General features: G+C 44.5%; 1 protein-coding gene across 1 annotated transcript in view; it reads right to left on the bottom strand.

Annotated features, from left to right (window-relative positions):
• LOC140395331 (uncharacterized) overlaps positions 1–13,591 on the bottom strand; it is a 215,191-nt gene that overhangs the window by 41,770 nt on the left and 159,830 nt on the right. Inside the window, exon 11 of the mRNA XM_072482966.1 lies at positions 10,044–10,240. Coding sequence (XP_072339067.1) covers positions 10,044–10,240 — 197 coding nt within the window. The remainder of the gene's footprint in view (positions 1–10,043; positions 10,241–13,591) is intronic.

Below are 13,591 nucleotides of genomic sequence, written 5' to 3' on the forward strand. Positions count from 1 at the left end.
GGGGATCTAAGCCAGAGATCGGAGAGTACTATATTTAGTTTTCGCATTTATATTAGAAATCTAGTGCTAGGAAACAGATAGTTAACAGTAACTTTAAAAAAATAAAAAAAATATATAAAATGTTTTTAAAAACTTTTAATTTTAATTAATTGATGCAATGTCAGTTAGAGGGGTGCAGTGCTCTGACTGTGAGATGTGGCACGTCCGGAAGGCTTCCAGCGTCCCGGATGGCTTCATCTGCAGAAAGCGCACCCAACTGGAGCTCCTCACAGACCGCATGGTTCGGTTGGAGCAGCAATTGGATGCACTTAGGAGCATGCAGGTGGCGGAAAGCATCATAGATCGCAGTTATATAAATGTGGTCACACCCAAGGTGCAGGCAGAGAAATGGGTGACCACCAGAAAGGGCAGGCAGTCAGTGCAGGAATCCCCTGTGGTTGTCCCCCTCTCGAACAGGTATACCCCTTTGGATACTGTCGGGGGGGATAGCCCATCAGGGGAAAACAGCAGCAGCCGGAGCAGTGGCACCATGGCTGGCTCTGATGTTCAGAAGGGAGGGTCAAAGCGCAGAAGAGCAATAGTAATAGGGGACTCTGTAGTAGTCAGGGGCACAGATAGGCGCTTCTGTGGACGTGAAAGAGACTCCAGGATGGTATGTTGCCTCCCTGGTGCCAGGGTCCAGGATGTCTCCGAATGGGTAGAGGGCATCCTGAAGGAGGAGGGCAAACAGGCAGAGGTCGTTGTACATATTGGTACTAATGACATAGGCAGGAAGGGGCATGAGGTCCTGCAGCAGGAGTTCAGGGAGCTAGGCAGAAAGTTAAAAGACAGGACCTCTAGGGTTGTAATCTCGGGATTACTCCCTGTGCCACGTGCCAGTGAGGCTAGAAATAGGAAGATAGAGCAGCTAAACACGTGGCTAAACAGCTGGTGTAGGAGGGAGGGAGGGTTTCCGTTATCTGGACCACTGGGAGCTCTTCCGGGGCAGGTGTGACCCATACAAGAAGGACGGGTTGCATCTAAACTGGAGAGGCATAAATATCCTGGCCGCGAGGTTTGCTATTGTCACAGGGAGGGTTTAAACTAGTATGGCAGGGGGGTGGGCACGGGAGCAATAGGTCAGAAGGTGAGAGCATTGAGGGAGAACTAGGGAATAGGGACAGTGGGGCTCTGAGGCAGAGCAGACAGAGAGAAGTTGCTGAACACAGCAGGTCTGGTGGCCTGAAGTGCATATGTTTTAATGCAAGAAGTATTACGGGTAAGGCAGATGAACTTAGAGCTTGGATTAGTACTTGGAACTATGATGTTGTTGCCATGACAGAGACAAGGTTGAGGGAAGGGCAGGATTGGCAGCTAAACGTTCCAGGATTTAGATGTTTCAGGCAGGATAGAGGGGGATGTAAAAGGGGTGGCGGAGTTGCGCTACTGGTTAGGGAGAATATCACAGCTGTACTGCGGGAGGACACCTCAGAGGGCAGTGAGGCTATATGGGTAGAGATCAGGAATAAGAAGGGTGCAGTCACAATGTTGGGGGTTTACTACAGGCCTCCCAACAGCCAGCGGGAGATAGAGGAGCAGATAGGTAGACAGATTTTGGAAAAGAGTAAAAACAACAGGGTTGTGATGATGGGAGACTTCAACTTCCCCAATATTGACTGGGACTCACTTAGTGCCAGGGGCTTAGACGGGGCGGAGTTTGTAAGGAGCATCCAGGAGGGCTTCTTAAAACAATATGTAGACAGTCCAATTAGGGAAGGGGCGGTACTGGACCTGGTATTGGGGAATGAGCCCGGCCAGGTGGTAGATGTTTCAGTAGGGGAGCATTTCGGGAACAGTGACCACAATTCAGTAAGTTTTAAAGTGCTGGTGGACAAGGATAAGAGTGGTCCTAGGATGAATGTGCTAAATTGGGGGAAGGCTAATTATAACAATATTAGGCGGGAACTGAAGAACATAGATTGGGGGCGGATGTTTGAGGACAAATCAACATCTGACATGTGGGAGGCTTTCAAGTGTCAGTTGAAAGGAATTCAGGACCGGCATGTTCCTGTGAGGAAGAAGGATAAATACGGCAATTTTCGGGAACCTTGGATATCGAGAGATATTGTAGGTCTCGTCAAAAAGAAAAAGGAGGCATTTGTCAGGGCTAAAAGGCTGGGAACAGACGAAGCCTGTGTGGAATATAAGGAAAGTAGGAAGGAACTTAAGCAAGGAGTCAGGAGGGCTAGAAGGGGTCACGAAAAGTCATTGGCAAATAGGGTTAAGGAAAATCCCAAGGCTTTTTACACGTACATAAAAAGCAAGAGGGTAGCCAGGGAAAGGGTTGGCCCACTGAAGGATAGGCAAGGGAATCTATGTGTGGAGCCAGAGGAAATGGGCGAGGTACTAAATGAATACTTTGCATCAGTATTCACCAAAGAGAAGAAATTGGTAGATGTTGAGTCTGGAGAAGGGTGTGTAGATAGCCTGGGTCACATTGAGATCCAAAAAGACGAGGTGTTGGGTGTCTTAAAAAATATTAAGGTAGATAAGTCCCCAGGGCCTGATGGGATCTACCCCAGAATACTGAAGGAGGCTGGAGAGGAAATTGCTGAGGCCTTGACAGAAATCTTTGGATCCTCACTGTCTTCAGGTGATGTCCCGGAGGACTGGAGAATAGCCAATGTTGTTCCTCTGTTTAAGAAGGGTAGCAAGGATAATCCAGGGAACTACAGGCCGGTACTTCAGTGGTAGGGAAATTACTGGAGAGAATTCTTCGAGACAGGATCTACTCCCATTTGGAAGCAAATGGACGTATTAGTGAGAGGCAGCATGGTTTTGTGAAGGGGAGGTCGTGTCTCACTAACTTGATAGAGTTTTTCGAGGAGGTCACTAAGATGATTGATGCAGGTAGGGCAGTGGATGTTGACTATATGGACTTTAGTAAGGCCTTTGACAAGGTCTTACACGGGATCAGGGGTGAGCTGGCAAGGTGGATACAGAACTGGCTAGGTCATAGAAGGCAGAGAGTAGCAATGGAAGGATGCGTTTCTAATTGGAGGGCTGTGACCAGTAGTTTTCCACAGGGATCAGTGCTGGGACCTTTGCTCTTTGTAGTATATATAAATGATTTGGAGGAAAATGTAACTGGTCTGATTAGTAAGTTTGCAGACGACACAAAGGTTGGTGGAATTGCGGATAGCGATGAAGACTGTCAGAGGATACAGCAGGATTTAGATTGTTTGGAGACTTGGGCGGAGAGATGGCAGATGGAGTTTAATCCAGACAAATGTGAGGTAATGCATTTTGGAAGGTCTAATGCAGGTAGGGAATATACAGTGAATGGTAGAACCCTCAAGAGTATTGAAATTCAAAGAGATCTAGGAGTACAGGTCCACAGGTCACTGAAAGGGGCAACACAGGTGGAGTCAAGAAGGCGTACGGCATGCTTGCCTTCATTGGCCGGGGCATTGAGTATAAGAATTGGCAAGTCATGTTGCAGCTGTATAGAACCTTAGTTAGGCCACACTTGGAATATAGTGTTCAATTCTGGTCGCCACACTACCAGAAGGTTGTGGAGGCTTTAGAGAGGGTGCAGAAGAGATTTACCAGAATGTTGCCTGGTATGGAGGGCATTAGCTATGAGGAGCGGTTGAATAAACTCGGTTTGTTCTCACTGGAACGAAGGAGGTTGAGGGGCGACCTGATAGAGGTCTCAAAATTATGAGGGGCATAGACAGAGTGGATAGTCAGAGGCTTTTCCCCGGGGTAGAGGGGTCAATTACTAGGGGGCATAGGTTTAAGGTGAGAGGGGCAAGGTATAGAGTAGATGTACGAGGCAAGTTTTTTACGCAGAGGGTAGTGGGTGCCTGGAACTCGGTACCGGAGGAGGTGGTGGATGCAGGGACGATAGTGACATTTAAGGGGCATCTTGACAAATACATGAATAGGATGGTAATAGAGGGATACGGACCCAGGAAGTGTAGAAGATTGTAGTTTAGTCGGGCAGCATGGGCTTGGAGGGCTGAAGGGCCTGTTCCTGTGCTGTACATTTCTTTGTTCTTTGTTTGTTTTGGTCCTGTCCAAAGTTGGAGGATTACTGGAAGGAGTTTTTTTCGGGTAATCTCGAGAGTGGTGCACATGAAACTGGATCTGTTCCCTCTGGAGGCCATATTCGTGGTGTCGGACCAGCCGGAGTTGGAAACGGGTGCAGAGGCAGGTGTTGTAGCTTTCGCCTCGTTGATCGCCCAAAGGCGGATCCTGTTGGGGTGGAGATCAATCTCTCCACCCTGTGCCCTGGCGTGGCGGCGGCACCTGCTGGAATTCTTGACTCTTGAGAATGTCAAATTTGAACTGAGGGGAAAGATGGAGGGGTTCTACAATTCATGGGCGTTATTCATCATGCACTTTCGAGAATTGGATTACATCGAACATTAGAGGGGAGGGGGACTGTGTGTGTTAATGGTGACTATAGGTGATTCCTGATTCCTTTGTTATTCGTTTATGTTAACATGCTGGCTAATGTTTGGGGGTTTGGTGGGAGGATGGGTTCTTGTTATTGATATGGGGATTGACATTACATTCGTTATTGATTATTGTTTATTGTTGGGTGTAAATTTGGGAGAAAATGTGAAAAAGGAGGAGAATAAAAATATTTTTAAAACAAATCAAATCCTTGCCTGGAGTATAGACAAGTCGAAAGTCGTATCTACATAACTTCATAAGAATACGCTGTAATAGAGGAGTCATGTCATTCAAATCCTTGTGAATGATGTGAACAAGTGGTCGGTGATCAGTCTCAATCGTGAGTGTAGGGAGGCCATGTACATAATCGTGAAACTTGAGAATTCCAGTTAGTAAGCCTAAACATTCCTTTTCTATCTGGGCATACCTTTGTCCAGTAAGTGTCATTGCTCTTGAAGCATTGGCAACTGGTGTCCACAAAGAATTGTCATCACTTTGTAGAACTGCTCCAATTCCACTTTGACTTGCATCCGGTTGAGATTTTTGTTTCTCTGTCGGGGTTAAAGAATGAAAGAACAGGTGCAATAGTCAATTGAGACTTCAGATCCATCCATTCTGTGTGATGAGCATCAGTCCATAAAAATGTAGTAGACTTCTTGAGATGTCGCAAAGCTGTAGTTCTGGAAGAGAGGTTCGGAATGAATTTTCAAAGAAAATTCACAATGCCTAGGAATCTCAACACTGCTTTCTTGTCCTCTGGGACTGTAATTTTCTGTATGGCAACAATCTTGCCGTCGTCAGGTCGCACCACACGATGAAATATCTCCGAGGCTGAAATAATACCAAATGGCATTCTTTTGGACCAATATCGACCAAATGGTATGTTAAACGTACACAATTTCTTGCTTGCGTCATCTAACTGCATTTGCCTAAATCCTCTGGAGGCATCCAGTTTGAAATTTTTTTAGCATTCGCCATCTCGCTGGTGATTTCTTCATCAAATTCTTAGTTCCCCAGACGGTTTCTTTACACACACCATTGCACTGACACAGTCAGTCGGTGCTGTTACCTTGGAAATTATGCCAAGTTTTTGCATACGTTCTTGCTTTAATCTTTCATGAAGCGGGGCTAGGAGGGTGTACCATTTGTTTGGCATCTGGCTTCAATTGAATTTTATATTGAAAGGGAAGAGTACCCATGCCTTCAAAGACGTGAGGAAAGCAATCAAGAATTCCTTGAATGTCTTCTTGAACAGGTGGAAGAGGTGAACTTGTGCTATAAATTCTTTGAATTAGGTGAAGATCCTGACAGGCTTGTGCACCTGAGAGAGAAGATCTGTTTGATTCAACAATCTCAAATCTTAATGATATGGCAGTGTCGTGATTTGTCACCAATAAATAGCACAATCCCAATGAGGTGATTGCGTTGCCATTATAATCACGCAATTGACAATCTGTCTTCTGGATTTTAGAAGGTTGCCTTTGTTGCAAAAGGTCATTTGTGTTGATTCAGTTCGCGGAAGCTCCTGTATCACGTTTAAAAATGATTTCAGAACCATTTACCTGAAGTGGTGTGTACATTTTGGATTCCGTATTAATAGATTGTACTTTTTGAGGAGGAGATAAAATATCTGTAGTAGCATCACACTTTTCAATAATGCCGACAAAGAAGGAACCTTCTAAGCATTACTGCTTCAAGATCATTGGCAAAATGATAATTCTGATAAGCTTCTTCCGTTGTGTCTACACTTCTTACATTCATATGTGCCTTAGGTAGATTTGCAGATTTATATTGTGTTGCTTTAAGTGAAGTTCTGCATTGCACAGCAAAGTGGTTGAGTTTGCAACATTTGTTTTTCCCAGTGCAGGGCATTTTCTGTGTGGGTGGGTGTCCACAGCGTACACACGTCATGATGTTTGTGTCGTCACGCGTACGGTGCCGTCTTCCGTCTTGTGTCTTTTTGCAAAATGTGCATGTGCAGGTCAGGAATGCGCGTGCGCAATATGGCTGCCGTCCGAAATGCGTATTTTTCTGAACTGCGCCACAGCTCCAACGCATACTGCCTCGAGGCTCGTTTACGCGTTTTTCTTTTTGCCGAATCTCAGAATACTGACAATTCATGCATTCAACACATTTCAATAGTGTTTTCAAGCTTGACATCTTTCTGTCTCAGCAAACGTTCCCTGAGCAATTCCAAAGACAATCTGGTCTCTGATCAAAGAATCCGATAAAATGGAGAAATTACATGTTTGAGCTTTGAGTTTTACATTGGTTATGAACCAATCAATCGATTCTCCAATTTTCTGCCTCCTCTTCTTTTTTAAAATAAATTTAGAGTACCCAATTATTTTTTTCCAATTAAGGGGCAATTTAGCATGGCCAATCCACCTACCCTGCACATCTTTGGGTTGCGTGGGTGAAACCCTGCCACGAGGAGAATGTGCAAACTCCACACGGACAGTGACCCAGGGCCGGGATTCAAACCCGGGTCCTCAGCATCACAGTCACAGTGCTAACCACTGCACCACATGCCGCCCTTTGCATCCTTTTCATTAAAGACAAATCTTTCATATGTTTCAATAATTTGTGTCTTGCAGCGCAGATCAAATTTTTCTATGACATCTTCATATTTAGTTTTATCTTCTTCTGTTGCAAATTGAAATGAGTTACACAGTTCTATGGCTTGTGGACCAGCCATCGTTAAGAATAATGCTATTTTCCGATTATCACTTGCATTATTTAAATCAGATGCAGACAGGTATAGCTGAAACTGTTGTTTGAAAACTCGTCAGTTAACATCTAGTTTACCAGATACCCTGACCTGTCGTAGAGATTGAACTTTCTCCATCAGTCCGGGATTCTTCGGTGTTTTGCAGTAACACGTCTGTAAGCAGTCTTTTCTTCGAAGTCTGAGTTGCGTGCTAGTTTTTTTGTTAGCTAGATTCTAACTATTCTATCTAAACAGCTTCAGTAGTAATCTGATACCATGTTATATTACCACGTCTGGTAATATGTTCTTTGTCTTTTCCTCCAGAATGACCCGATGTAGTGTTGACAAAGAATATACCAATCAAAAGGTTGAAACAAACTAGTTTATTACTACACCACTAATTAAATGAAGTTCGCACACTCTACTGAGTTATAGATGGCAAACAAATGATATTGAATCTGTACTACATTATTCAATATTTTATATAACTACTAACTACACTATGACTTGACCTCGTGCTATATATCTCTAATCAACTTTCACTCTGCTCTCTCTTCAGCTTTGATAGAATCTACCTTTTTAGTATATAACAAGTTTAAAGAATAAATTACCCAAGATTTAAAATGGCTTCTTAACATGGTTTGTTAAAAACCAACATTTGAAGCATGACAGTAAAAACTGCTGTATCCCATGAGGAACATCAAGATAACAGTTTTCATGACAACGGATAAGGCTTCATGAGAAAGACCATATTCAATCACCCCATATTAAAATTTGATGGACAGACGTCTCAATCAAATTGAATTAACTGTAATTACTTTAACCCAAGCACAGCCATAAAGGGGAAAGACATTGGTGATAACAATAACCTGAAAAAGTACGTCCCGGTTTTGAACAATTCATTCCGGAATTATCTTAATTTCTGAAGCTACTTTCTGCACTTTCGCTTTGAACCACCCATTTTGCTTATTTTCGACATTTCTGTATTGTGTATTCAATTAGAAGAAATTATCAAGAGCTGTAATTTGTATTGAATTCAACTCAGTACTCTGTATTTGCTTGGACAAAACAAACTTTAAAAAACTCTGTATTTGCAAGCAAACTGGCCTGATCAAGAGACATCTGAATCGAACTGAATAAAAGACGATTTACTTCACGCATGAAGCTCAGTTTCAAGATCTGTCGAGTAATATATGTGTGGTGACACATAAGATATATTAACCAAAGAACAGACCTATCAAGCTTCTCCCAGAATTCCTAAAGAGGCTACCTTAAATACAGTTAATTAGTAACGCCCTCTAATGTTTGATTTACACATGGATGCAATTATTAACCCTTTACTATCCTGACTATATGCATGTCATTACAACTCTGCTTCCGGACCTGGTGCTGTCTTTTCTGAACTATGAAGCCTGGACTACGACAAGGGGAAACGGTGTTACGACCGGTTGAATGGAGGGAAAGGAGAGCCTGTTGCTGTTGCCAGTTGCTTGCAGGGGAGAGAGAGGAGATTTATTTGTCTGCAATTGCCACGCCTGGGATTCATACTTGTCACTGGCTGCCTTTCTGCTTATCGGCTTGAAGTGGAGCAAGGAGCGGATTTCGGTTCGCCTGTTCCGGGCTGAAAGTGGAGTAGAATGGACTTGCTTTTGCAGTTTTAGACTGGATGGTGTCTGGAGACCACATGCCGGAACTGTGAGAGCAGAAGGGCGGTTGCCCAATTGACTATGTGTACTGTTTGTACTGATGTTGGTTGTGTTTTATTGTTGGGGGATTGTATGGTTATTATATTTTTATTGTGTATTGTTATTTTGGGCTTAGCGCTGGGTGCTTGACAGTTGCGGCCTTCCCACTTCTGTGCATTGGGGGTTGAGGGGTCAGTGAGGGGGAGGGGTGGCAGTGAGTTGGTGCTAGTGAGGGGGAGGGGTGGCAGGACGTCTGTGTGTCCGTTTCCAGTGGTCTGTGTTGCTCATTTGGGTGCCTTTCCACTGATAGGGGGCTGCCATTGGGGAGGGTTTGGGGTGAGGAGGAGGAGGAGAAATGGCCGTATGCTGTCTCTGTCTCTCGCTCTCTTTCCAGTGGTTGTGCTGCTCGTTGGAATCCTTTCCGCCGATGTGGGGCTACCGTTGGGGACAGGGGTGGTGCACAGTAGGTGGCTGTGTGTGTGTGCTGGCTTGAAAGCTGGTGGTTTTTGTATCTTGTAAAAGCTTTTGGCATATTACTGTTTTTCGTGACTTGTGTTTTCCTTGCATGTTGCTGACTCTTTTGTATTTTTGAGTTTTCAATAAACGTAAAATATTTATGGGATAACCAATAGTCTCCAGCCAATAGTATTCAGGCAGGTTATAACAATGGGCTTTTCCGTTTCTTCCAGGATGACCCTGGGAAAGTGGAGGATGTGGATGGGGAGAATGCAACATCCAGTGAGATGGTAATATTAATCTTTATTAGTGTCACAAGTAGGGTTACATTAACACTGCAATGAAGTTACTGTGAAAATCCCCTATTCGCCACACTCTGGCGCCTGTTCGGGTACACTGAGGAAGAATTCAGAATGTCCAATTCACCTAACAAGCACGTCTTTTGGGACTTGTGGGGGGAATCCGCGGAGGAAACCCTCGCAGACACAGGGAGAACATGCTGACTCCACACAGATAACGACCCAAGCTGGGAATTGAACCCGGTCCCTGGCGCTGTGAAGCAACAGTGCTAACCACTGTGCTACCGTTCACCCAATATTAAACCAGGTCTCAGTGGGGTTGGGGGTTGGAATTAACCGGCCAGGCTGTACAGTGTGTGTGCCACAACTTACAACCACACAGATTAAAATGTGGCAGGGGTCAAGGGCAGAGGTAAGGGTTTGGGGTTCACAATTTGTCAAGTTTCTTACCTGTCATCCCGCAAACTATCTTCTTTCATCACCTCATCTGATTTGTGATCATGTTGGAGCTGGAAGTTGGGAATCTCTTTTTGAATCAGTTGCAGATGAGGCAGCATGGGTCTATACACTGTTCCATCGTGCCATTTCCAGCGAATCATGTGAAAACTTAATGGTTTTCCTCGAAGTTTCTGTAAAACAGTATGAGCCTGAAGCCAATGACAGAAGAAAAAGCCTATGGTGAGAAAATCTGGATTCTTTCTCGTCACGTTCCAAATTTCCCTCAGAGTTCCTCTCTTTATCCTTCTTTTGTCATCATCTCTTTTGCTCCACAGAGTACCTCTGGTACCTCTCCAAAATTGACCCTTCTTCATAAGTGAACCTGAGCAGTGAGCTAGGAACAGCAGGAGGCCATTTAGTGTCTCAAGCTAATTCTGCCATTCAGTTAGAGCACTGATGATTTGTAATCTGAGTCTTTGCTCCACATCCTTTGATATATTTACCATCATTCTTAGTCTTGAAAGCCTGAATTAACCCACAGCCTTTCAAAGGAGTAGAGCCGTAGGGATGCTGCCTATGGGTATTGCCAGAGATGATGGGTGGGATTCTCCGGTCAGCCAGTCGTGTTTTCCAGCGCGGTGTGCCCCCGCCGACAATGGGATTCTCCATTCCAGCAGCCGGACAATGGGGTTTTCCATTGTGGCCACCCACACTGTTGGGAAATCCAAAGGCGTGGGTGCGCTGCCGGCGGACTGGAGGATCCTGCCAATGGAGAATTCTGCTGGCTGTGTTTTCCCAGCTTTCTCTGTTTTCCCAGGCATATGAATCCTGGGATATATAAATAAAGGCACAAAATACAAAATCTTTATAAAACATTGATTTGACCTCAATTGGACTATTGTCTGCAATTATGGACAACACACTTCAAGAAGGATGTGAAGGCATTAGAAAAATGAATCATGAGAATTGGTCTGGGGATGAGAAACTTTAGCTACATGGTTAGTGTTGTGAGGACTCCACACCCAGCCAGATAGACAGGAGACAACTAAGTTTATTTTACTGTTATGGGCCAGGGTTTAGAGAACACCAAAGTATATCATGGAGTTCACCTGACCCACATCTTTTATTAAATTTTGGTTATGGGGAGCACAAGGGCCCATTTTACAGGTGTGATGCAACAGAGATCTAAAGTATTTTAAAAACATAACAATGTTTATTCTATGAATCCAGTTAACATGTTATAAACCCACAGTAAACATCTTACCAACTACTGTTGACTTCCTTATTTCTATGTGAACCACAAGCTGTTTCTTATATTGGCCAAATGACCACACAACCAGTATATTAGTTCAAAAGACAGTTTATTAATAAACACAAGACTTATATCTATATGCAAAGATGCATGCGGCTATGCTCTAAACTATACCTCATGACTAAGATGACCTTTACGTAACTTGGGGCGACTAGCTCTGTGCAGGAGATAAGGCCTTTATCTGTGTCCACGTGGGTCAGTTGGAAGTCGTCAGGTTCGTCTTGGCTGGGTTTGTCCTTCAGGTAGCGATCGTGGGTCCTGGAACTTGGTTGGTTGATATGCTGCAATCGGTCGGCACAGAGGCCGGTCCAAAAGAGGTTCATCTCTCGGTTTGCAGTTCTTCTTATTCCCCTGGGTTTTTGCGCCCTTTGGGGCAGTCCTAACTCCAGATCCAATGGATCGATAGGATTTTGATCACCCTCATTGATCCTGGCCAATTAGGGGGCAGATACCTCGATGGCTAGGCGGGTCCTAGCTGTCATTGTCCCAGGCACGTATGCCTTTCCAAATAAGGGGAAGTGGCGCCGGTTAGTCTGCTTGATAGTCTGCTCGAATCATTCCTTGATTCGAGTTCGATTGTCCTGGGGAAATGGTGATTGACCTTTAAAAGGTGCAAGTTTCTGTCAGGTCTGGCCTCTTTGCACAATACACAGAGGCTGTGTACTTGTCTATGTCCTAAGTTGACCACAATTCCCATGGTCCTTTGCAGGTGGCCATTTTAGATGGCTACATAGAACATTACAGCTCAGTACAGGCCCTTCGGCCCTCGATGTTGCCATGAAACCACTCTAAAGCCCATCTACACTATTCCCTTATTGTCCATATGTCTATCCAATGACCATTTGAATGTCCTTACTGTTGGCGAGTCCACTACTGTTGCAGGCAGGGCATTCCACGCCCTTACTACTCTCTGAGTAAAGAACCTACCTCTGACATCTGTCTTATATCTATCTCCCCTCAATTTAAAGGTATATCCCCTCGTGCTAGACATCAACCTCCGAGGAAAAAGGCTCTCACTGTCCACCCTATCCAATCCTCTGATCATCTTGTATGCCTCCATTAAGTCACCTCTTAACCTTCTTCTCTCTAACGAAAACAGCCTCAAGTCCCTCAGCCTTTCCTCATAAGATTTTCCCTCCATACCAGGCAACATTCTGGTAAATCTCCTCTGCACCCTTTCCAATGCTTCCACACCCTTCCTATAATGCGGCGACCAGAATTGCACGCAATACTCCAAATACGGCCGCACCAGAGTGTTGTATAGCTGCAACATGACCTCATGGCTCCTAAACTCAATCCCTCTACCAATAAAAGCTAACACACCGTACGCCTTCTTAACAACCCTCTCAACCTGGGTGGCAACTTTCAGGGATCTATGTACATGGACACCGAGATCTCTCTGCTCATCCACACTGCCAAGCATCTTACCATTAGCCCAGTACTCTGTCTTCCTGTTATTCCTTCCAAAATGAATCACCTCACACTTTTCTGCATTAAACTCCATTTGCCATCTCTCAGCCCAGCGCTGCAGCTTATCTATGTCCCTCTGTAACTTGTAACATCTGTCCGCACTGTCCACAACTCCACCGACTTTAGTGTCATCTGCAAATTTACTCACCCATCCTTCGACGCCCTCCTCCAGGTCATTTATAAAAATGACAAACAGCAGTGGCCCCAAAACAGATCCTTGTGGTACACCACTAGTAACTGGACTCCAGTCTGAACATTTCCCATCAACCACCACCTTTTGTCTTCTTCCAGCTCGCCAATTTGTGATCCAAACTGCTAAATCACCCTGAATCCCATGCCTCCGTATTTTCTGCAGTAGCCTACCTTATCAAACGCTTTACTGAAATCCATATACACCACATCAACTGCTTTACCCTCATCCACCTGTTTGGTCACCTTCTCAAAGAACTCAATAAGGTTCGTGAGGCACGACCTACCCTTCACAAAACCGTGTTGACTATCTCTAATCAAATTATTCCTTTCCAGATGACTAGACATCCTATCTCTTATAAACCTTTCCAAGATTTTTCCCACAACAGAAGTAAGGCTCACTGGCCTATAGTTACCAGGGTTATCTCTACTCCCCTTCTTGAACAAGGGGACATTATTATCTCCCATCAGATCTCCTTTACCTCTACCACGAGTATTTCTCTTTTCCCCAGTTTCTATCCCTCACAGGTTGAAACTAATGTCGGAAACCAAGCTTTGATTTATGAATGAATTCATAATCATCTGCCAT

Source organism: Scyliorhinus torazame, chromosome 18 (genome assembly GCF_047496885.1).
Source record: "Scyliorhinus torazame isolate Kashiwa2021f chromosome 18, sScyTor2.1, whole genome shotgun sequence".
Taxonomy (NCBI): domain Eukaryota; kingdom Metazoa; phylum Chordata; class Chondrichthyes; order Carcharhiniformes; family Scyliorhinidae; genus Scyliorhinus; species Scyliorhinus torazame.